General features: G+C 43.2%; 1 protein-coding gene across 1 annotated transcript; it reads right to left on the bottom strand.

The window, feature by feature from the left end:
- Positions 1-255: 255 nt before the first annotated feature.
- Positions 256-9,897, bottom strand: C11H5orf58 (chromosome 11 C5orf58 homolog). The gene is made up of 4 exons (XM_021631345.2): positions 9,760-9,897; positions 8,072-8,157; positions 3,760-3,853; positions 256-1,774 (listed from the first exon to the last, which is right to left on the bottom strand). The coding sequence occupies exons 3-4, from the start codon at positions 3,851-3,853 to the stop codon at positions 1,626-1,628; spliced, it is 243 nt and encodes an 80-aa protein (XP_021487020.1). The 5' UTR covers positions 8,072-8,157; positions 9,760-9,897; the 3' UTR covers positions 256-1,625.
- Between the last annotated feature and the right edge of the window lie 16,341 nt (positions 9,898-26,238).

Below are 26,238 nucleotides of genomic sequence, written 5' to 3'. Positions count from 1 at the left end.
AGTACATGATCTGGGCATGTTTAAGTGTTTAAGGCAGGCTAGACTGAGCTCTGATATTCAATAGGTTATGTATAGTAAATGAATTTCCAGTTCAAAGTATTTCCCCTCACCATTTTATCAAGATATCATCAGTGTGGGCAGAAAAGAATCTGCAGTACTGTTCATGTTTAGCAAGCCATAATGTGGTATTCACTGAACGCTGACAGTCCTTGTTCTTCCAATCTCATTCCCTTGTGACTATTGGAATCATTGTGTTACTTTTATTGACAAAAGTTTTGATTTCTTTGATCTACAAAATTTTAACGTGGAAAGGAATATTCTGTCCTTTTATTTTCATGTGTTAAAGAACAACTCTTTTGGGGGTGGAACCTCAGAAGTCACCAGGTCACTGAGGACATACTAAGGAGTAGATAGAATGTGAAAATGCTTAGCCAGTGACAATTATGTTATTTGGTAAAACCTTGCTCTTACAAACCCAGAGTTCTTAATTTAGGATCCAGGACCTGGAAACTCTAAAACTGAAAATGCTGTATTAGTTATGTTTCCACAACAGGATGTCCAACAGGGATTTATAGTGTCTATACTGTGTCTATACTGAGCGAGGTGCTGGAGAGAAGGTAGAGAATACTGCAGGCTCTGTGATAGAATAAGATCGGTGATAGAATAAGATGCTTTATGACACTTTTTTTACAGTTAAAAGTGATGAAAATTAAGGACATGGTAGATCATAAATCATCTCTTCGTAGTTATGATGGTTAAAATTATCAACTGGGTTTTAGAGTCACATAAGGTGGTGTCTGTGAGGATGTTTTCAGAGAGGTTTTAACGGAGGAGGAAAGATCCACCCTAACTGTGGGTTGAGTGTGCGGAGCACGGAGATTTCAGTCTCTTTGTGCTTCACGGTGGTGGACACACTGTGACCAGCAGCCTCACAGTCTGCCACTTTCACCTCCTTGCCACGATCAACCATATCTCCTCAAAATATAAGCTAAAACCAACCCTTCTTCCCTTAAGTTGCTTCTTACCAGGTGCTTCCTCACAGCAACAAGGAACGTATTTGAGTCTCAGGATAAAGGATAAATGAACCTTGTGGGTAAGGAGTTCTCTTACACTCCTATGACTGCAATCACGGGAGTCTGTTTTCAGGACTAGTAACGCATGTGATTTCCATTCTATTCTCTGCCAGAGCCTTTCCTATCTGAGCCATGGGCCTTATGCCCCCAGCTGGGCTCATTGCTCACTCTACTCAAAGATTAATATCTTTCCTAAGTTAGGCCTTTCAGGGTCCCTCTCAGATATAGAAAATCAGTCCTTTATAGAGTCCCCCAAAGGCAGATCTATCTGCTGCTATGCTACTGCCTTCTACCCAGCACATGGAGGAAGCCTGTCTATTGCAGGGAGAGCAAGGACGGCACATCAAACACAGATAGGCCAATGTCCAACATCAGACTTCCACCATTAATGGAATCAGTTTCCCTTTGAGGCATTTAAGAAAAACAGCTTTCAGGAAGATGATATGCTTATTTATAACTTTATACTGTTTTAGGTTATATTACTAAACTTAGTTCTTCTAGATTTTTAAGTCAACAAAACCAGAAATTCAAAACAAACACACACAAAAAAATTCAGTCAGATAAACTGATAGAAGCAAGGGCTACATCTGGTATCTCAGGCTCCTCAAATGGTTGGCTCATTTCTGCATCCTTGAGGTCCTCTGTCTTCTTGTACTGACCAAAATGGAGATTGAGGTCACAGAGTAGGATCTGGGAGAGTTCTGTGTAAGGGAGAAGACAGAATGGCTGGTGTCATAACAACTATATTGCTTTATGAAGGTATTTCCTAATTTCTAATGATGGTTTTCAAGTATTTACTGATCGATATACTACTAGGTGACCCATTTTTGAGTTAACCACAAGTATAACTTAAAAACTGACTAGAAAGGATCTTTACCCATCTACTCAGCTACTTTCTTACACTGCAACATTGTGTAAATATATCTTAAACTTAGCTAACTTACACATTACTCAATGCAAAGGATCAGAGCAACTGATAAGACATTACAAAGACAGGCATCTGCTTTCAACCCTTTCCTCTCCAGGTTGCTTTTGACCATAGTATTTAAGCAATAGAAACCAAACTAAGACAGGGTGAGTGGGAGTATGTTAATGTTTCTCGCTGTGTAGCAAAAGGCATGGCTTTTTTTTTTCTTTCATTTTCTGCTATTTACTCCTGACTAAAGACAACACTCTTTTGCTAACGTCCCACCCTTTCAAATATACTTAAAGAGGAAAGCTTTTACTATTTAAGCTTAAATTTTACTGAGACAGGTGCTTTTCACAGTTGTGTTTGGTATGTATATCATCCCACGTTTTTTTGCAGGCTTGCTCCTAATTAACCATACTTGTTTATTTTTTTTACTAGAAAGATGATACTTCAAATTCCATTAGTTAGTAAATTGCTTTCCTCTCTATTCAAAACTTGGCCATTCGCTTACTGCAAGTTCCCCCCTCTCCCAGAGTAGTTTGTTGTTGTTGTATTTTTTTTTTAATTTTTTTTCTTTATTAATTACACTTTATCCACTTTGTATTCCCTCCCCCCCCCCCCGGGGTTCCTTCCCTCCTTCCGTCCCAATCCCTCCCTTCCTCCACCCTCTGCATGCGTGCCTCTCCCCAAGTCCACTGATAGGGGAGGACTTCTTTTCCTTCCTTCTGATCCTAGTCAATTAGGTCTCATCAGGAGTGGCTTCGTTGTCTTCTTCTGTGGCTTGGTAATGCTGCTTCCCCCTCAGGGGGAGGTAATTAAAGAGATAGTTAATTCAGGGCCTTGTGTGTGCTGAGCAAGCCCTCAATCATGGCTACACAGCCCTCACACTTTTATTTATAAGGGACAGAGGGCTTTTGGAGGTATCTGGATAAAGGCTTATTATATGAAGCTATCATAGGCAGAAAGAGTGTTTGTGTAGCCACCTCAGGAGTCATGATTATGAGCAGCAGAAAGATGGGAAAGAACCCGACCCCTGATGAAATCTTTATAACTCTGAGTTAATTTCAGGGCTCCTTCCACTTTGGATTTGCTCCCCTCATGGTGCACATCTTGTAATGTACTTGTTACTTGCAGCTGCAGGTCTCAGAAGTGACACAGACAATGTCTACATATATCTGAGAGTTGTAAGAATAACTATACACTCAAAATCATTTCCATGGATAGTAATGGGGTTTATAGATGAAAAGAGTAGGGTACATAATTCAGCTAATCCCTAAAGAGGAACTATCTAGAAATATTCAATCACAGAAATTCTACATGGCTAGGAGAAAAATAAGGGAGCATATCTATGATTTAATAAACACAATGATCTATAAGTCTATTATTACACTAAGAATATATTTTAAATGAAAAACATTTCACTTACAGAATCAAACTTTAAATTCTTAATCTGGCATAACCTCAGGGGCTAAGTAAGAATTCATGGGTAAAGACATTTGAATTTTGTAGAATGTGATAGTCACATGATTGTGTTGAAGGAAAGGGTAGGGGTAAATTTAGAAAGCTCAAATAACACAATAACGTTGGTGTCAGAACTAGGGATTCAGGTCTAGCACCTTCAAAACTACAGTTCAGATTATGAGGTTATTATATTATTATGTTCTTAAGAAGGCATTTATAATTAGTGGGGAAAATACCCTAGTTGAAGCACACATTAGATCTACCATGTCTTTTATAACAGTGACATGCAAACATGTTGACTGACTCCATCCTTACCTTTCATCTTCTTTACCTCCAAAGAAACTGTGTTAATGTTCTTAATAATGGCCTCCACTTTTTCCTTGTAGTCATGATGATTATTCTTAAACATCTGATTATAAAAGAGAAAGAGAATCGATGTATACATCAGGACTGTTTACATTGGGGAGTGGTGATACCTCAGGAGTCAAGAGCCCTTGCAGCTCCTTCAACCTAAATTCAGTTCCCAGCACTCACACTAGGTATCAGTTTCCCAGAACTGCCTATAATTCCAGCTCCCTGCGTCCAATGTCCTTTTTTTGGCCTCTTCAGACACCCCTGGACACATGACACAAACACACACAGCTGAAAATAAAATTTTAGAAATTAGTTTTAAAAGAAATGTGTATTTTTAAAATAAGTTAGGTAATTTATAAGAGAAAAAGAAGCTATTGCAGAACTAAAGTCACCCTCTTTTGTTATACTGAGGAAAGCATCAACCTGTTTTGTTTTTCCAGGTGAAAACAATTGCAAATGGAATTCTTAGGGTGAGGGTTCTTTCATCAAACTACATCCACAAGATGGGGCCCTTACAATGGAAACAAAGTCCCTGTTGCAGGAATCCTCAACGTTTACAAACTACCTTACAATTAAGCAACTGTGTAGGCGCTTTCCTAATGTCTGGAAAGGAAAAGAATTTTTACAGCTGCCATGAAGGGAGTGAGGGAAAATAGGATAAGTGATTGGAATTCGGGGAAATACAAAGGCCAGAACTAACTTGATAGTTCGTTTGTCTTAAGCTTTTACAGGGTAGGAGATGTCTAGGCCAATTGTGGTTTATTTTTCAAGTCATTTTGAGGGGTTTGACTAAATGTTTAGTTAGCATCTAGTGAATCATCTCTCTGTAAACAAGTCTTGTTTAGATATATTTACTGTATTATATAAAACGCAATGTGGTAGTTTATATATTCCAGATAACCAAGTGCTCACTTGTACTTGTCAATGAATCATAACCACATCTTTATAGATGTGCTTAAAGACAGTACAAGTGGGAACTGTCATTCAAGAGTAAGAGACACTGAATCAACTTAGGAAATAAAATTAGGAAAGCTCCTATACAGTTGCTTGGTTGTCAACGTCTAAGACCCTGAATAAAACGAGAACGCCAATAGCAATCTCACTTGGGTATACTAAACCCAGGGATGGGGTTTGAGGAGGAAAGAGAAACGTAGTTTTAAATAAGGGTAAAACCTAATAAATAATAAAACATGAAAACTAAACTAAATGAATAGAAATGTCCTGAGTCCCCCCACACACACACACCAGTGGATAGGGAAGTGAGTCAGAGGACTTAGGGTGCCCGTACCCCACAGGGCTGGCCCAGAAGTTCCACACCCTGAGGGCTAGACAGTGTCAGAAGCCAACATGGCGCACACTGAGGGTGTGACATCACTAAACGCGCATGCCCACAGGGCCCAGCCCAAGCCCTCAACCCCAACAGAGGGGTCTGAGAGCCGACTCTGTTGAGAAGCCACCAACACCCGCTGGGGCCCTCTCTGTTTTCCGAGGGTCACCGAGCCCCCACTGCCCAACGCCTGCCCGGCGGCGGCCGAGGATGGGGCTACGGCAGCGGGAAGTTTCCCAGCCCTCGTCCACCTTCCGGGTGCCCCTTCTCCGCCCACTCCGCAGCCCGGAAGATAGCCTGGTGACGGAATGGCTTCGGAGAACCCTCACCTTTCCAACCGAGCACCACAAATAAAAGCCTCGTCACCTTCAAGGGGCCCTGGGGGGACAGACCCTCAGCAGGCTGCAAACTCAATGCTGGGTTTGGCGAAAGGGCGGGAAAGCCAGCTTCTGCTTCCTGATTGGCCAGCGTCTCTGCCTACCTGATTGGCCAGCAGCCCTGCCTACAGCATTCTGATTGGGTGGTTTCTACACCTATGGTATTTAGTCTCAGGTAAGACGCTCAATAGAAACTTCCGGATTCTAGGCCGCGAGTGACTCTGAGAGTACCAGCCGACGAGGCCTTGACATTTTTGCCTCCTAGGTGCCAGCTTTATAACTCTGACCTGTATTCTCTGTCCACAGTGCAGCGCTGGAGCTAAGGGCAGATTCTAGACTGACTCTGTTTTGGTTTGAAGCCTGCTCTGCCACTCCTTCAGTTGCAAAGATGTAGAGAGACCCTGTAAACAGTCTTGAGACCAAATCCCCCCTCCCCCGTCTTATAGAGCTATAAAAGTATCTTGGAATAAAACTTTGAGGACTAAGTGAGATAATTCATCGAGGGTGTTTGGTGGGTGCCAACTGTCCTGGAAAGGGTTGCTGGTGTCATTCTTATAAATTTTTCAGATGAGTAGGATACAGGAGCTGACAAATACTATGGGTTTTTTGCCAAGTGGAGAAGCTGGAATTCAAGCCATCTTTGTTCGATTCCTAGAGGAACCTCTGCCACTACAAGCTTAGGAACTGGCCCAGGCATTTGACATGGTGCTCTGGGTTATTATCCTAGATCCGCTAAGATCTTAGGTCTCCAGCAGCAGGTGCTGGGCATTCTGTTTCCCCCGGGCCTCTCATATAGTACAGGTGAGCTTTACTGAGCCAGTGCCTTCCTTACAACCCGCAGCACTGTCAGTCGTTTCATGTTCAGTTCATATTCAGTTTAACAATGTAGGATTTGTCTGGTGTTGAGTTAAATAGATAAGGAAAGCATATGAGAACTGAGCTTCAGTCCTGATCATAGCTAGTTGTGTGGTTCATATTGGGTTGCCTTGTGAGAGGCATGGGCTAAATTTCACTCACTGTTGTGTTAATATATAACAACCTATAGAAGCCTATGTTATTATGGTATCCATATGTTATTATTGCTATCAAATCTTAAACTTCCCTCCTTTTAAATTTACTTTAAACAATTGTAATAGAAGTCTAAGTGAATAAAATGTAATCACCAGGTAAGAGAACACAAAGGCAATGAAAAGGGGACAATATTTGACATTGTGTGAAGAGCTTGATCTTCTCTTAAATGGGTTCTTATTGGTCAGGAAAATGTCACAGGCAATTCAGAGCAAGCTGAGACTTCTATCTGAATTCCAAGGATCAGAAAGACTGAAATAATTGGAGGAATAACTCACCACGAGCACATGACTTTTGATATGTACATGCCCCATATAAACATCCTTCATATCACCAGTGGGTTTTATCCATGCATCTGCGGATCCAAGATTAGATGCACCCTGACAATCCTTTCTCTTCTAAGGCTTCCTAATCCTCAGGAATAGATACAAATACTAGATACAAATTTTCAGATTCATAGAGACAGCCTTTCTGAATCAGCCCTTCTTAGTGCTTCAGTTTCATACAGTTTCCTGTGCCAGGCTTCCCCTCATGTACTATTTTTAATGTAAACACTTGATGTCCTATTTCTGTTAGGTACGGTGAGTTATGAAAATATAAGGAGGCATTAGACAATTGACAATGGGTGTTGTCTGAGCTCGTTCCAGATCATGTGTTATGTTAGGAGCTTTACTCTCTGGCAGCTCTGAAGTAGCTATTATCCCAGCTACATGGAAAAACTTACTCTCACAGAGCTTAATTCTTGCCCTGCTCAAGGGTCCACAGCCAGAAAACGACAGAACCAGAGTTCTTCGTGTCTATGATTCAGTTTTTCTGTCATTTTCTCTGCACCATTCTGGCTGTCTCCTAGACCAGAATACCACCCACTGTGCTGGATTTTTTTTTTTTATTCCTGTGTTCCTATTTGGAGAGTCTTTAGAGATGTGATTGTGCCTTAAAACAGAGGTGCTAAGATTTGACCTCAAGTACATCTGAACAGTACCTTATATGGAGAAAGACTCCAATATGTAGAAAGAACCATGGATGTTCTCACACAGAGTAATGATCATGGGAGGACATAGCAGGAAGGAGGCCAAGTGCAAGCTGAGAAGCCTCAGAAGGAACCAAACCTTTGCACCCCTCGACCTTGACCTTCCAGCCTTCAGGACTATGGGAGGCTATTTCGGTTTCTCAAGATGCTCTGTCAGCAGTATCTTTTTAGGTCTGCTTAGCACACTGACAGACCATCTCCTGATAGTAAATGATCCCACCCTGTCTCCCAGTACTTTTAGTTTTAATTGGCCATTGAACTTAAATAAATGCATAATTACGTAGAGACAGGCACAAAGATATGGGGTGGCCAGCACATAGTGAGTGGCATTCATTTTCTGAGTTAAGGACATCAACAACACAGAGTAGAAAGTTCGAGCATTAGTGTCTTTCAAAATCAAGGCTAATTTAACATCAAAACAGCAGGAAGAATATAGTTTCAGAAGAGAACTGACTTTTGAGCAAAGCTTACCTCATGTCTTCTTTTCCTTCCTCTCCTTTATTTTGAAGTGAAGTTTCGCCTCAGACCTGTGTGCTGCATAGGTGTGCTGGAAATTCCTTGTAGGTAATAGCAGAAAAGAAGGGGGTTGTTAAGAAGAATTATTCTTTACATGGGTGTGCAAGGATAGCATTATAATGGGAGAATCCTGAAAATCAAGTGATTATGAGGGCTGAAACCAGGTAAGTTGTGGGGTTCTGGACACACTGAATCTACTTCAGAATCTACCTAGTGTTTTCAGTAACTGTCATTGCCTCACTTCCTGTACTTAGAACTTTTCTTACTGGGCAACAATTTTCAGTAGCCTCTGAAAACTGCCTACCTACACATTGGCTTTGACTCCTTCATATAGATAGATTGGAGTAATGTCATTTTCAACAGGACAGCATTTGTTATTCATAAAGAATTAACTCCATATCGGTGAAGAACTCTGAACTCTGAACAATCACAGGTGACATTGCTGCCTTAGGTGACAATGACAACTTATTGCCATGTGTTCCCTCCTTGACTAGCTAGTGATACATTCTGTCTTTGTGGAAATTTTTTTTCCTAAGAAAATAAAACCTAAAAACATGATCTACTACTTACAGTTTGGGATGCTCACAGTTGAGACTTGAAAAAAAAATCTGTTGTTCTTACTAACTTTGCAGTAGCACTTTACCAGAACCCAACACAGGTTGCAGTTGTTGATTCGAATGTTAATCAAATAAAGGAGATTAAAAAGCTGGTAAATTCCCCATAAAGAGGAAAGTTGTTACAGAACAAGGCGATTAAGCCTTTAATGGAGCTGAGTGTGAGTGTCTCAGTTTTATTGCAAAATCTGGACATAAAGCCTTAGTTTCCAGGAAAACAAATTGAGTAAATTATATTACTTTTGCTGGATTTCAGGGCTCCTGTCTCTCTCCCCCGCCTGCTCATTATCGATTAAAAGAGCTAGACACTATGTCTAAGGTTAGATGCTCTTGGAATTTTCAACTCCAGTCTCTGTGTACATGAATTTGGGAGGTAGCAGCCCTGAATGCACACTAGAATCATTATCTGAATGGCATGATCATAACCAGGAAGACCAGGAAAATTCCCTTTATGTCCAGATGACAAGGCCTTGCCCATGGCCAACTATGCAAAGGGAATTGGAAGACCTTGGCTACTGTGGTGGAAAGTGAAAGTTAGCTTAGCCCGCTGCCAGCTTCCAGGAGCTGGTGTCAGGCAGTCATTTGTTCTTTCTCCCAGGGAAACAGCTCCTGAAAAGCCAAATGATGTTAGTAGCATGAATCTACTTTGTGCCTCTCCTACCTCCAAGTAAGCAATTATAGCTGTGTCTCAACATCTCTCTCCCTCTAAGACAGTGAGCTACCCAGACAGGGCTGCCAGATAAAATCCAGGAGATTCAGCTAAGGTGGAATCATACAGGAACAATGGAAAATTTCTAGAAAGTATCATATATGACACACTTAGGCTGAAACTTTACAATTTGTCTGAGATTCAGTTTGAACTAGGACTCCTACATTTCTGTTTGCTAAATCATAACAGAGGTTAGCATATCTCTAACCTCAACTGTGAGCACAACAGTTTGAATCCTTGTAGTCAAGTGGGTATAGAAGCCAAGAGAAAGAAGAAGCATTCCCGCCCAGTGTTCAAAATATGAACGCAGATACACTTACTGTGTCAGAATTAGGCTGCCCTCTTCCTTCAGCGTCCCTGTGAGGCAAGCAAGGGTCCAGTTGTCTGAGAAAGCTGACGCTATTCAACAAAGCACTGTGCTTAACAGTTACTTGCCATGTCTTTTTGTTTGAAAATTCTTTGTGCTTAGCTTCTTAGATATCTCTTTATCTAGCAAGTTGTGTATATTTTCAGAAATCCACCAATCAGAGAATACCTGTCTCTGTCCCAAAATAAAATATGTTTCTAATTCTATTATGTCAGACATCCATTCCACAACAATACTTCCTCTGTTTATTAAAGGCATAGATCCTGATCTAATGTCACCTCCCTCTGGGCATTGCGCTCCTCCCACCCCCTTACATTCTCATCATCTGTCCACGGAGTGAGGAATGAGCATCTTTATGAAAGGATTTATTAGGTGAATGAAGTCAATTACACTAGAATATAAGTGCGCTCATCTTTTGTTATGAAGAAGTGGGTATGTGTATGAAAGCAGATTTGGAAGAATATCCTAAGAGCATATTGGCGAGGATTACTGATACTTATCATTAAGGATTTAAGGCAGACTTCTTTGTATTTATTTGGCTGTAATTTAACCTCTAGCGCCTTCTCTCCATTTTGAATTCTTCTGATCATTGCTCAACATGGGAAACCAGCCACATTCAAACAGAGCTTCTCAAACCTTACACTGTGCTACAGTTACTCAACAGGTGTATTAAAAAGGCAGATTCCAAGGCCCACCTTGAAGACTGACTCAGTAAATCTAAGGAGGGTCCCTCTGAATCTCCATGTCCAACCTCTCTTGTCTCTATGGTAGCTTAGGTGGTCTGTGTGCTGACCATACCTGGCTTACGGCTTCCGTGGGCATCTTCTGCAAGGCTCAAATGCATGGCCACAACATTTTATCTTCAGATATTTATATAATTCCAGATCTAGCTAAGATCCACTTCGATAGAGAGGAAAATGTTTGGGAGGAAAGCCTACCCCAGCTTTGATCACTGAGGTGGGAAGAAGAAATGAGAGCACACGTTCAAGATCTTTCCATTATAGCTCATTCCTTCTGTTTCCTGGCCTTTTTGTTGCTGCTGTTCTCTAGTTTTATTTACCATCATAATGGAAAGTTGAGGGCTCATGTCTGAGACACGGTTTATAAAATACATGCTTTTAGATGTGTGTTTTTGTACATAAAACTTTCCCTGTGCCTATCTCTGCTGTTATGCTATGGTGTAAGACAACTTCTTTCCTACCCATGGTCCTTGCAGGAAGAGTCCTTGCTGGCATCCCACAGCTGCTCTTGCCTCCTGTGATATGCTTTCCACAGGACAGTGGGATCAGCTGCTGGAAGTGGATCATGCTCTTCCTTCCTTTGAGCACTCCAGCGATTCTCTGTAGCACTGGGAACAAACCTTCACCCTGGTCCATGGAGCTCCACTCTTTTATTCTCTCTCTCTCTCTCTCTCTCTCTCTCTCTCTCTCTCTCTCTCTCTCTCTGAATCCTGGGACATGCTGCCAGCAGTTACTCTACAGTTGTCTCCTTCTGAGCCTCGCAGATGGACTCCTTATTGTGCTTTAGGGAGCATACCAGCCATCTTCTCAGATCACCCCACCCTCCTCCATCCTCCGCCACAGTCCCTTCTTTGCTTCCACACAACACTTGGTTGTATTTGGGAGAACGTTTCCATCTCCATATCTGTGTGTTTGTTGTGGGTTCCAAGCTTGTCTCTTTTCTTGTAACACTTCTACTAAGGGAGAACAGTGTCTTGCTAACGTTCTCTACCCTCCCCCTAGTGAAATTTCTGACACACGGTAAATGCTTCGTGTCTTTATCTAGCAGCTAGATAAACAAACTGGCCCTGGCTATAGCAGTACCCTAGAAGGTCAGAAAAATTAAAATGACTGTTGCCCCGTGCTACTCTGCAGGATGCTAAGCCGGGCTTCGGCAGTAGAAGCCACACAGTGATATCTTCTGAGACCTCTGAGCAAGAAGTGGCTGGGCAGAAGTAATGCCATCCACACACAGCAGCCCCAACTAAGGGCATCCCCATCTCATCATTCTTCCAAAGGGCCCACAGAGCAATAGAAAGCAGACTCTGAGCTGTTCTAAAAGCCACACCAGGCCTGAAAAACTTCAAGAGAGCTGTGTGTAGGAAGGATCTTGGGACTGTCTCAGCTGTGGATCATCATTTGAATGAAAATCAGATGACTTAGGATCTGTCCAAAATGAAGGATGTTTTAATACTTTGTGTGTAAAAACACTGGTATTTTGCTTCTGTTTTATTAAACAGATTTTATTATTTTTCAGAATCTTGTCAGGGTAATCATTTTATGGGGAGATGAAATATTTAGCCCCGCACTGCAGGACTTCTTTCTCAGCAATTACCTTGTGGCACTTCCGCTGTAATTAGGTTTCCGCCTTGGATTTTTCCCTGGGTCTGGGTAATAAATGAAATATGACCAGAATTTAAATTTGTCAATTACAAGCAAGCACCATGGGTAAACACACAACAGAGCCATGAATTCCAAACCGCAGGCTGTTGCTGTGGGGGGAGGGGGGCAGATGCTCCGAAAATTAAAATGGAAATAAAACTACTGACTGCCAAGCAAAAAGCAGCCCTCAAAGAAAGCAGATCTCCCCTAACACTCCTGCACGAGTCTTCCAAACTGTGAGCTCTTGATTACAAATTCTCCTAGCTTGAAAATGGCAGTTCCAGGAGTGAGCAGTGAATCTGCATCAAAATAATCCGTGGGGGCTGTGCTTGTCTGCCTAGGAATGCATTTCTCGGAGTCAGGTCAGGCAGTTTGGAGAAGCCTTAGGACAGAGGGCTACAGCATCCTGCATCCTGCTCGTGGTATGCACTGTGAGATGTTCTAGGAGACTTGGAGCTAGGGCCTAAGGTCTCCCAACAGCTTTCCCTGACTCGACTTCAATTATCACTCCTGTGGGGACCTCTGCTGACCAGTTCTTATACAGGGGGGTGCCTTGGGATTTGTACTGTTAAAGACCCACGGTTATAGTTCATTAAAACAGACACATATTCCACTATTAGAGCCTCGGGGATTATGCACAGTTTACACGCAAGAACACTGAGGCTTGGAGAAGCTTAGGGCTGCTCTCCGGCTTACTCCGCTGGGCAGAAACTGTGCCTTTGTGTTGTTTCTAAGATTACCAAGAGGTTTCCCTCCAAACCCATCTCCCCAACATCCCTTCAACATATTACTTGCATTATGGGGACCCCTAAGCATTGTCTGCATTATTTCCCAGTCTTTCTCTCTGACTGGACTAAGCTGGCTGTGGCCGAGGTCAGGTCTCATTTTCTGTTTTGCCAAGAGACTCAACACCTTTATCCTCTTCGGGGATGCTTAAACCTTCGATAATGTCAAACCCTTTATATACCCTAAATTTTCTTATATGTACTTCATGTCCTGTATGGCTTGGGTCCTGGAACCCTGGCTGGAGTGGTCAGGGAATGGTGAAAGGACAGACTCATAGACACATGTTTATTAGGTAGTATGGAGAAGGGGGAGTGGCATGACTGGTCCCATGTCAAAATGCATACCCAGTACCTACTTCACTTACTCATGGCTTCATTCACTTTCTGCATATGTACATGCCCACGATAAAGCTACTTAACAAAATTAGGCACAGTGAGAGATTAACAAAGGTAATAGCAAAATAAGACAAGTACAATATAGTTTTGTGTTGGTTTGTTTTCTGTTGCTGTGGTAAAACACCGTGACCAAAAGCAACTTGGGATGGAAACGGTTCATTTGGCTTGTGCTTCCCCACTCCAGCCCATCACAGAGGAACGTCAGGGAAGGAACGCGGGCAGGAACATGTTGGCGGGAGCTGAAGCAGAGATCAGGGAGAAATGTACTAGCTAGCTTCTCCCCATGGCTTGGCTCATCTTACTTTTTTAAATCCAACCAAGGACCATCTGCCCAGGGTGGCATCAATCACATTGGGCTGAACCCTTTAACATCGATCAAAGGAACCGTGACAGTTCTCAGTTGAGGTTCCCTATGTAGGTGATTCTAATTTGTGGCAAGCTGACATTAAAACCAGTCATCGCAGTAGCATAACAAAAGTTATTTACAACTTCTGAACTACTTTATTTCTGGAATTTTCTACCAAATATTTTAAATGTGTACATGCTGTATACTATGAAGACTGTAACATGTTTGATGACAAGTAACTGAATCCATAAAAAGAGAAATTGCTGATAAGGAAGGACTCCTGAAATTTAATTCTGCCCCTGACCCAGATTGATCCAGGGCCAGTGAAGAAGCAACATGCCCCCGTTTCTACATAAGGAATCCAGTTTAGAGGGCAAAGGGGCTAAAACATTTCCAGTGCTTCAGTCCTTACATGGAGGCCACATTTGGTGGATTTGGAATGCAGTGCTCAGAAAGAATTATTAAGAAGAACCCAGAAGTTTCTAACACCCCAGCATGATGTGGGTCTAGGTTTAAGTCCCAGCTCCATGCTGCACATTGGAATGATACTTGCCACTCTCAGGCTTTGGCTTCTGCCTGTACAAAATGCAGGCCATTTAAGAGTTTACTCAGGAGGGCCATAGTAAGGATCACACTTGCCTTTCTCTGCTAACATATGTTAATGTCCCCTTTAAGAAAAAAAAAGGGGGGGGGTAAAAAACTGCATGGTTATCCAAGAAAGGGGTTAGAGTGGGAATTTCTTTTCTGTTGGCCCTATCGTTTTTGTCACTTACAGACTTCTTTCCCCGTGGTTTATTCTGGCACGAAGAAAGAGGAAGCTGGCTCTCTGGAGGTCCCCAACAAGTTGACAGATGTCCCCTAAGGCAGCTTTCAACAGAGCACTATTCTTTATTATAATTATTATTCTTTGTGATTTACAGTCTGTCTATAAGCCTCTGGGCACAGTCACGAAGCAGGACTGGAATTAATAAATCTGATCTGTTTCCTTCTTAATTCATGGCGCTGACAAAATTAAAAATGGAGGCAGACAGGGCGACTAAGCAGACAGCATCCCAAGCTCGATTCCAAGTGCAGGGATGTATGACAGAGCACAGTCCAGTCAGAGCCGCAGCTACAGCAAGACAGACCGACTGTCTAATAGATCAAGGAAGCTTGAGAACTTCCCCAGAAAGCTACAGACCTTTCCAGTCCAAACCCATTTTATTTAAGGATGCTAGAGCTCTGGGATCTTGCACAAATGTGTTAAGACAGTAGGCTGCACTGCCAACCCCTGTAAGCCGGAGCCAGGGAATGAAGGTCGCATATCTGGCCATGTGTAGAACTGTATTCCCATCCAAGTCTGAACCAGAGCCTTTGGCTTTAACGTTTACCATGTTGGTTATGAATATAACATATTACATTTGCTTAAATATTTATTGTGCAACTATGAATTCATCCAAGTGAACAAAATACCCAGTATAGAAATGGAGCCTAATAAATGCACTTGGCAGTTTTCCTGTCTTACAGTATTTTCCCATTGAATTTTGCCTCCTCCCTTATTTCTCAATCATATGAAAGTCACTACTGGGACAGGATTTCAGAGAAAAATATTGTTTCCCGAGTCATCAAATTCATTGTTAGGGTCTTAAACATGCCTTATGGGCCCAAGTGCTAAAAGGTTTGGTTGTCAGCAGTACTGGTAGATGATAGAATCTTAGGAGGTAGTACATAATCAAAGAAATTTAGATCATTGGTGGGTGGTGTGCCCTTGACAGGCATCTTAGGATCTGGTCCCTTTTCCAGCTGTCATGAAATGGATGGCTTCCTCCATCCTACAGTCTTATCCACCGTTACAGATGGTGCTGCTACAGGCCCAAATCAATAAGACCAAAGGACTGCGCACTGAACTTTCTGAAACTGTGAATCCAATAAGCATTTGTTTAAGTCACTCACTTTAAGCGCTTTGTCATAGTGACGGGATGCAATAGCAACAGCAGAAATGCAGACGCTCAGGCATCGTGCTGTCTCTCAAATTTCATTTTTCTCTAAAGTCATGGAAAAACCTTCACATCACGCCCACCTTAAGAGTAGGCATATTTCCCCCATTACAACGTGCCCATTTTTTTGCTCTTGGGAGATGGCTCCATGCACTGCTGAGTCAAGAAATGACAAACAGGAATGGTCCCTCAGTGGACTTTTTGTCGCTATTCTAAGGACAGCAGGATTCAAACTCTCCCCTTAGCAAGATGTCAGATGACATCACTGGCTGTTGGGGTGTTTCCTTTTAGTCAATGCCAGCAGATGCCCGGATGCCATGTGTTGTGAAGCCCTAGGAGGTATTTCACCACCAATGCCAAACCAAACCCTCACCTGGGCCACAAATACCTTCTCCACATCCTTAGGCTTGGGTACTATGGTCAGTGTGTTATTTTTAAGGTTAAATTTTTGATTAAAAGTACTAAACTTGTTCACCATAAATAAATAACCATTGTGGAGATATGTGTGTTTAACCTATTTTAAATATACAGTGCATACATGTATCGAAATATCACATGGCACTCCATTAATATAAATATGTGATAGCTAAAAATTAATAAAAAATGAAATTTAAATATAGTCAATGCACAGTTATATTTGATGTTAGAGAGATGAAATATAAAAGAATGATGAATGAAGTATTCAGAGGTGAATTAGAAATGCTACTTCAAATTTTTAAAAAGTAAAAAATAAGTCCCCAATCATCAAATGTTCCCCCCCAAAATAACAGTCACTTTCAATCTCTTAGAAAACTGTCAATACTGTAAAGCACAGCCTTCTAGCCTCCCTCCCTACTATTGTACAGCTTTTGAGAAAGGATTGATCCTTCAAATGTCCTTAATGTTTAAGAAGACAAGAAAAGTCTTGTTATCCCTTCCAGAGAGAACCCAACCATAATCTCTATTATGTAAACTCTTTCAAAGAAGCAGTCTGTTCAAAGCTGTTGCTAAGGCATTTGTTGCTATAGCAATTCTTGGCCCTAGAGACAGCATACAGCCATCCTGACTCCAGCCTCCAAACACAACCACCATTATCTCCCTCACACCCTAGGGGAGGGCTCACTTTGCCAGAGCTAGTCATTGAAATTAGCAGCCATTTGAGTTTCCTGTGTGTGCTATCCTGTCCTGTCAAGGGCTTAAAGCTGTTGAACAGCCGTCAGAAAAATACATTGACGTTCTGAGGGTTGGGGTCAGCAATTCTTGATGCTTAGGGTATCTGAGGTAAACAATGTTCTCCTCTCCAATCTTGGCTGATTGTAAACCAGGGCATGGCAAAATCAAATTAGTGGCTTAGGGGTACAATCCTGCCCTGATGAAAATGGTGGCAGCGCCAGAGTCACTAAAACCCAGGTTAGCGCTGGACTAAGCACAAATCTGAGACCATTCTGCAGGGCTCTCTGAATGTCACGTGCACTCTGGGGTGTTCTAGCTGTAGGAAGAGGCTCAACACATTTAATATAGACAATTTTACTTAATTCTGGCCAAAACAACAGCAACAACAAAAACTTTTACAAAAGAGAAACAGAGGTTTAGAGAGATCCAGCAACTTGTTCAAAGTCCCTTGGCAGAAAGTGACAGCACTGCTTGGCTTCAAACCCTGCCGTGGGTCTCAGAGCTGCCCCCTTGCTCGCTGGGTTGCCTTGAAGGACTGGAGTAGACATGTGTGGCGCCTCTACTCTGCACACACAGTGCCAGGACTGACTATGTATGTGTTATGTACACAGCATCACCTCAGCCAGCAGATGGCAAAGCTGAGACCCACAGATGTGCTGTACTTACTGCCAGGTGACTGGCTGAACAGAGAGGGCTTGGGCTTACAGTCACCTATGTAGCATTACTACCTGCTACATAGAAATCATTAACCTAGTGCTCTTTTTTTGACAAGTGAAGAAACAGACTAAGAAATACTAAGTGTTTCTATCAAGGTCATTCTTGGGGGTAGAAGAGGTCTAGAGAATCTCCTTCCTGCTTTACATGGAAGATGGATTGTGTGTGTGTGTGTGTGTGTGTGTGTGTGTGTGTGTGTGTGAAGGAGCCCAGGGATAAGAACCCACAAAGGCTTACTACTCATCAGTGACCCACTTTCTCCTTTAAGGCCTTACTTCCTGAAGCTTCCTCACACTCCACAGATAGCACCCCCACCTGGAGAACAAACATGTAAAACATGAACCTGTGGGCGACATTTTCTTGTTAAACCATAGCACAATCTTTAAGGTGTTCTTGTTTGCAGGTGGCCCCTTCTTACTCAGACCAAGTCCCCAAGGGTCCCTGAAAAATAACTGCATTTGAAGACTATGTGTTTAATGTTGGGACGGCAACTCAATGCTGAGCGTTTCTATCTTCCTAACTTAAAAACCTCACATCCAGAGAAAGCCTTCCTGTAAGTGGAGCATCCAGGGGTGGGCCCAGGGAAAGAATGATATTCCTGACTGTGATGGTTAGTCTTGACTAATTTGACTGGATTTTAGAATCACCATAGAAACAAACCTGGGATTTCCTAGATAAGGTTAACTGGGGTAGGAAGACCCTCCTTCTATGTGGGCAACACCATTCCATGAACTGCGGTCTTGGAGTGAGTAACAAGGAGACAGGGGCCTGGGCAACAGCATGAATTACTTTACTTTGTTTCCTGATTGGGGATCCAATGTGTCCAGCTATCCCAAGCTTCCTCCACCATGATGACCCCACAACATGGACTGTACTCTTGAAATGTGAGGCTTTCTATCCTTAAGTTGGCTTTGCCACTTTTTTCATAGCACAGAAGAAATAACTGATACACTGATATTTAGTTGTGGTTGTTACTCTTGCTCCTTTCCTGGGAGTCACCCTGATGACTGCATCTCTTCTAAAGGTCTTGCTCTGTCATTCAGAGCTTGTCAATTACCACTTGTTCAAGGTCTATTTTCTTCCCTTTACCTTCTAGGCTTTAGCCCAGAGAGATACCCTCATAACTCTATTTTATCCATATTTGCCCACACTGTAGCAAGCTGTCACTGATAAATTACCCAGTTTGAATGTGCCTACTGTTTTCTGTTGAGACCAGTGGTTTCATTCTCCCTTCCTCTCTGACTCATCACCACCCCCATTTCTTCCACAATAGTCACCTCAACCCGTAATTGCTTCATTCATTATATATTTGCTGTCTTGGTGGAAAATGAGCTGGGAGAGGAATGGGACTTTCCTGACTTCCTACCAAACATCTCTCCCCCCCCCCCCCCATAGTCAGGATGTCCATTTTTACAGCCTGGCCATAGCTGTCATGATGCCCTCTTCACTGGAATTATCCAAACACTCCTATTTCAGGATGGAAGCAAAGGTTGTATTTCAGGTCTCTTTGTGACCCAAGTTCCTTTTCCCTTTTTTGGGTTTGTCTTGATGGTCCACCTCTCCCCCACAACTCCCCTGCTCTCCTGTGGATGACTGTCAGAATCATTTGCACAGGCATTTGTGTTTCCTTGTCTGTGGGTTGGATAGTCGTGGAGGCTGTGGCCCACCAGGCATCCAGTGGAGATGCCTTTCCAAGCTGAGCACCTAAGGCACCAGGAGAGCACACACTTGCCTGGCAAGTCCATGATAGTCCTCCCGGATGGTTGGTCAAGGAGTATTTGGAAGGTGCCTTGTCTACCACCTATTTAGTGTTTGAAGGAGGGCCAGCACAGCAAACATCCCCAGAGCTAGAGCCCCTGGTTGCTCTCAAGGATACTTGTATCACCACTTTGTTGGCTCAAACATCAAGTCTTTCATTTGCTAGAGAGAGAGAACAACAAGCCTGGGAGTTCAGGCTCTGGATGCCTGTGAACTTCAGTGCCAATTCTGGCTTCTCCTCTTACTAGGTCTGGAATTTGGGGGAACCCATTTAATTCTTCTCAACCTCAGTGTTTTCTTCTGCAAAATAGGAGCCCATAGACCCACTTCCGTGGGTTCTTGTGATTAAGATAAGGAAGCACTGAATGTACATTAAATTCAATAAGCGGTATCCAGTGATGTCATAGTAGGCCGGATTTCCCATCAGTCAGGTCTACCAGGCACTTTAAACAATTCAGTATCTCTCTCTTTAAAAGAGCACACGTGTCTAGGTAAATGTGTGGATGTCAGAGGACCACTTGTAGGAGATGGTTCTTTCCTTTTGCCTCCTGGACCCTGGGTAGGGCGTAGGTCATCAGGTGTGGTGGCAAGTGCATTCGAAATATCTCACAGCCTTTACAGCTTCTGGACCACCTAGCTGCACCTCTTCCCATTTTCTTATTTATTTGTTTGGTACTGATGTTTAAATTGAGTTTTATTTTGGCAGCAGCCCAACAATTACAAGCTTGTTGGGTATGGGGTTTACCTCCTTCGGGGTGCGGCCAAGGGGGGCGTATTTGTGATGTCACCTAGTTCCCATATATTTTTACCTGCTCCTTGATGATTCTTGCAACCTTTCTCCCGCAGCCCAGGTCTGTGGTCTTTCACCTCGCCAGCTCTTAAGCAGAGCTGGAGAGGAACCATGCAAACTAGAAGAAAGTGCAGGTCCATACTCACAAAAACGTGCTGGGAATCCCATCGACCATTTGCTTAGTGGGTAAATCTGAATGTACCAAGAGCTTAGATCGCTCGTGTAGGACTATAGTGTAACAATCATTTGGGTCCAGGGTTTGGAAGTTGACGCTATTTCTAGTATACGTCAGTCTTTTTCACCTTTGGGGGGATCCTAATGCACATAGGATGAGTGAGTGTTGCTGTAATAGTAGTGACGGGGTTCAGTGGTCACTGTCCTTAGGCACTGAATTGCTGAGATTGCTAATTGCAGCTACAGATGGTGACCTTAGTTGACCACAAGCCACTTCTTCCCCCTGCTGTGGATCAGAAGCTTCACCAATACCATGGACAATTGATTAGTGCAAATTCAGAGATGTCACATATGATGAATAGTTGCCTGGAACCACCAGAGAACCTCTTTACTGAGGGGTGCAGCTTCCTGGAATGATGAACTGTTCATGTTGGGATAATGAGCATCACCTGATGCTTCAGAAGATACTCAGTACACCTGAGCTCACAGCTGGAATGGGGCCGGGGCATGGGGGCTACAAAGGTACAGAAGCACCCGATGTCCTTATGGCATTGGTGCCTTTCTCTCCATGGCAAAGGGTGCCATGTGTGGTGGGCAAATGATTCATGAAGGTTAACATGTAATAATAGATCTGTGTATATTAATGGCGCTGGTTCCAAAAGCAGACAACAATCTTGGTATTTTATGGATCCATGATCCATGGCACAGTTAACCTTTTCTTCACTTCTTCTATATCACTGAGCTATGCAGTTCTTCTATTTCCTGGCCACAGGAGTTTTTCAATTTGTAGTAAGTTTTAAAAGAAATCTGTGTATACTTTGGCTGTGCCACACACCCAAACCTTTATTACTCGTGGGTCAACTGTACTGCTGTGATCAGAAGCAGGGTCTTGAATTTTATTTCTTTTCCTCCCTCCTTCCTTTTCCTCCACCTTCCTTCCTCCCTTCCCTCTTTCTTTCTGCAATGGCCGGGCTGAAGTTGGCATCAGATGGGCTGTTTGTGTGGGTGGAGCAGCATTTGGCTTTGTTTACAGCACTCAGAAGGGAGCAATGATCCTAGCGGGTGGTTCTTTGAGATTTAGAACCATTCAGTGCAATTCTCATTGCTCAACTCTTCATTGTGCAAGCTAGAGCTCTCTGAGCCTTGCGCCTGGCTGTCAGTCTCACCTCTCATCTCTCTAACGCACGTAGACACCGAGCTGCCATTATTCAGACATGCACCCCAGTGCGTGTGACAGAGCTCTGCCTTTGCCCTGTTTGACCAGCTCACCTCGCCTTTCCTCCTTGCCCCCTTGCAGAACGTCTCACATACTTCCAGACATGGGTGCGCACTGGGACATTAAATCAGTGCTTCTTACAGTATTGTCTGTTTGCAAATTGTTTCCCCAGTGAGAGACGCATAATAGAGCATTTGGACTAAGTAATTTTATGGCTATTGAATCTAGCAATCATAAGCCTGTGTTTTATGTCTCACATTTTTCATTTTATTTTTCCACTAATTCATTTTTATTGCACTGCTGTCCCCGGATGTCCACAGGGATTGGTTCCTGGACTCCCACAGACACTAAAGGCTGCAGATGGTGAAGTTCTTTATATAATGAAACGCTGTGGAATTTGTGTGAGGTACATATAGACATGCATCATACAAACACACATAAGCCACATTCTCCTTTATACTTGGCGAACTGTAATATCTAACACAATAATTGGCCTGTTAATAGTTGTTGGGTTGTATTTAAATAAGAATGCCAAGAAAAAAATGTCTGCGTGCGCTCAGAGCAGATGTGAGTTGTTTCTCTGAGTACTTTCAGTCCATGGCTGGTCGAGTCTGTGGATGTGGAGTCGGGTACCTTAGTTGGCACTAGATTGCTGTGATAAAGACCATGACCAAAAGCAATTTGGGAGAGAAAGGGTCTTTATTGGGCTTATGTATTTTGAATCACAGTCCATTAAGGAAAGACAAATCAGGAACGTGGAGGCAGGAGTTGAAGCAGAGACTATGAAGGAGCACGGCATACTGGTTGCCCCTCCATAGCTCACACAGTTTGCTTTCATTTATATCCCACGACTACCTGCCCAGGGTTGGTACCACTCACAGTGGGCTGGACTCCCCCACTGCAATCATTAACCGAGAAAATACCCTACAGACAGGCCAACCTGGTGGCAGCCTTTATTCCACTGATGGTCTCTGTTCCCAAGTTAACAAACAAACAAACAAACAAAACTGCAGCACGTCAGGGATACAGAAAGCTAACAACATTATACTGAAGCAGTGGCGGGAGGGGAAGTGAGAAACCACACAAAACTCACGCCTCCCCACAGGCAGCCAGAGAAACACCGCTCCAAGTCTAAGATTCAAACCCTTAACGTTCTCTGTCTGACTTACCTCCCAGCCCACCTGTCTTTCGCTCCTTACTACTCCTCCCCTTGACTTTCACACATGCCGCTCCTTCTCCTGGCTGGGCTCTGCCCTGTCTCTGGATCTCTCTGCTCTCCAGCCTTCGAGGGAAGAGCAAAAAGTTACTTCCCCAGCCAGGCCTTCCAAATACTCTCATATTGCTTGGGTCACTTTGAGTCATGTAACATTGTTACATAAGACTTTGATCCTTGAACTTGATCCCAAATAGAAGGTCTCCTGGGAGTTCCGCTGCTAAATATAGGACTTTACCCAACTATAAGCTGGGAGAAGACAGGTTTCATCACATTGGCTTGTTCCTCACTGGACTCCCTGGTTTTCAACCCAAAAGTATAACAGCACAGATGCTCACTAAACATACTTTGGGGTCATTGGATGAACAGGGAAATGGCAAAACTCAAACTGCAGTGCATTTTCTGATTGCTCCTGGGAAAAATTACTTATATCCCACTATCTTGATTCTCTGGGGTCTTGGTTTTTAAGTAGTGTATCATCTAATATCTGCTCTCAAAAAGTATGGCTTTGTCATCAGGGAGAGCTGGGTGTAAGCCCAGGCTTTCCTACCAACCAGCTACGAGTCAGTTCAATTGTCAGAAGCAGTTTTCCCCACCTGCTGTATAAATGCCCATTTCACTGAATTCCCGGGGGACTAGAGTAATCCAATTAGAAACACTGGGCACAGGTAGGGAGAGCGCTCAGAGGGTAACATGCTTACCATGTAAGCATAAGGTCCCCAGTTGGATCCCCAGAACCAGAAGCAGTGGCTCATGTATGTAATCCCAGCTCCGGGGAGAGAGACGGGGACACTATACCCCCATCAAGGGGGCTCCAGGTTCGTGAGGGACCATTTTTCATAAAACAATATGGAGTCTGAATAAGGGATTATACAAAGTGACCAGCTTTCAATTTCCCAACCCCAGATGGGTATAAATGCATTTTATTTTTGAGATCTCTGCATAAAATAATATAAAAATAATGTAAGTCCCAAACTTGGCTCATAATGTTTGATAACTATTATAATTATTGCTATTGCTTATTGTTATGATACATAATTCCTCCCACAATAACCGAAATTCTCAGCGCCGAGATAACTTAAAATGAAATTTAAAGGAAACGAGAATGGTCCCTGAACTTTTTTCTGAGGCACAGAGAGAAGGACCGCTGTAAGCTCAAATTCATGCCTACAAGGCTTGGATATGGTTGTCGGTAACAGCAGGGGGCACTGTTTCATTAATAAAGCGCCACCAGGACTCCAGGCAGCTAAGAGAGAGGCTCCGGAGCTTGGAAATTTATGAACAGCCACAAGCTCTCTAATGCAGAAACTGTGAGGTCCCGAGCAGAAACCTGCGCTCTTGAGTTCAGAACTCCATACAACAAGCTCGCTTTGTGTTTGTCTGTGTGCTTGTTTCCTCCCTCTCTTCTTTTCTTTGCCCTATTTCTTCAGTAAGTTTGGGTACCAGGGGTAGAGCCGTGCTCTGCAAGTGTTCTGCAGCTTACCTATCTCCCTAGCCTTCCCCCTTCTCTTAAGCATTACCATTTTTGTTGTTAAGAAAGAAAAGAGGAGATGCAAAATTAGACCCTAATAACTGAAAGGTCCTTTCTCTCTGTAGCTGGGGGAACCATCACCAGGAAAAAGGAGGAGGAAGAAAGAGGAGGAGGAGGAAGGAAGGGAAGAAGAGGAAGAAAAGGAGTAGAAAGAGAGGTACTGGGCTCTCTGGGGAAGGTCTGTTTTTAATTCCTCTGCTTAAATGGGTGTGGTGTGGTGTTCTGTTTTGTTTCGATTTGTTTGTCCTTTTGTTTTTATTTTGACATGGACAGAGTGAGCTGCAGTTTTTCAGCTTTTTATCTGTATTCATCAGGGTAACATTTTCAGATGGGAATGGTTTCTGAGTTGCCATGAGGTTCCACCTTGGTCCTGTTCTCATGATTAGTAGCAGCTTGAAGAAAGGCTTAGACTGACCTCTCAGATCCAGGCATGCACAGTATCTGACCATTTCACTCTGATCTCGAAATCTCCACCACTTCTACAGAAGCCTTTGCTGACCACCTTCTTCCACTATTCTCTGGTGCGACCCCAACCTGTCTACATGCCTGTCTTAGCTACTGTGCTGAAGAAAAACATTAGGAATGATACCTCATCGTGACACTGTGTAAAAGGAAAGAAAATTATGATTCTTATTTGAACAGATGTGAAGTTGGTCCTAACCTTAAGAACAAGGCATAGAAGGACAGGACGAGCCAGTGCTGGCTTCACAGATGGGCCTTACATCCTGGGGCAGACCTGGGGCAGAGGCAGACCTGGGGTGGGGAAGGAAGGTGGCAAAGACTCAGGTGGCATCCTAAACAGGAGTAAGAGGAAAATGCTTTTCAAAATATGGGCAGTGACAATATTTTCCACAGGTGGTTCTGGTTGTTCACATCTGGAGTCCAGGGTTGTAAAGAGAAAGGTGCTTTGCCAAGCAGAGACTGCGATGAAGCCAGAGAGGAGCACAGAGTATAAGGAAGGCCTCACACTCAGATGGTGAAGGGACACAGGCACCTGATAGCTATGGTTTCTTTGGTGATAGCCTGGTGGTGTCTCAAATGCTCTGGTCCTGGCCCTCAGTGTCTAACAGCACTCTGACAAAAGAAGGACATTGGGTATTATGTTTGTTTGGTGTTTATTAATTTTTTTCTCCCAAGGAAGAAAAAGGTCCAAACGTATCTGATGACACTTGGTATGTTGTTTGAACAAAGATTTCTTTGATGCCTACTAGGTACAAGGCGTCATGCTGGATCTGTAATACAGAAAGGTGTCGGGCACTGTCACAGCCTTCAGTGAAGTAATCAGGGGGCTGGTGGTACAGTTGGGGAGCACATACTGTGTTGTTGTCACACTGAGGAGCTGCCTGGGGAAAGGGCCAGAGAGAGCTTCTGGGGCGTGGGAGCCTGAGCCACATGGCCTCCAGACTGCCAGGCTGCCTCCAGTCTTCCCACCCCTCTTCTGGATTTTTCACTTCTTCCATATCAGAACCCCTGCAAACTGATTTTTTTGAACAAAAAAATCTTTGTTCAAAAAAAAAAAAAGAGTTTATGGGCATCACATTCATGCAGGTACCTGAGAAGGCCAGAGGGCATTAAATTCCCTGGAACCGGAGTTATAGGCGTTCGTGAGCCATCTGAGGTAGGTGCTGGGAAAAGAGACTAGGTCCTCTGCAAGGGCAGTAAGAACTCTCAACCACCAAGCCTCCTCTCCAGTCCCAAGAATTCATATTTTAAACTAAAATCTTGGGAGTTCTTTTTCTATTACTGTCAGCTGAAACATACATACATGCACATACATACACACACATACATACATACCACACTTCTAGACAAAAACCTTTATACCAGCCCTGAACTATTGATTTTTCAGCATGGCTTAGTCGAAGGCCCATGCTTAACATGGTATTCAAAGCCTGTCTCTAATTGCCCATTTTCCAATTTCCCCCAATCTAACTCTATTGGACTTCTCTAAAAGATTCTGACTTTTTTGCCCTATAAGGTTTTCAGTGTAGGCCACCCTT

Source organism: Meriones unguiculatus, chromosome 11 (assembly GCF_030254825.1).
Source record: "Meriones unguiculatus strain TT.TT164.6M chromosome 11, Bangor_MerUng_6.1, whole genome shotgun sequence".
Classification (NCBI taxonomy): domain Eukaryota; kingdom Metazoa; phylum Chordata; class Mammalia; order Rodentia; family Muridae; genus Meriones; species Meriones unguiculatus.
The sequence above is the reverse complement of the archived record's forward strand: the minus strand, read 5'-3'. Positions and strand labels throughout refer to the sequence as shown.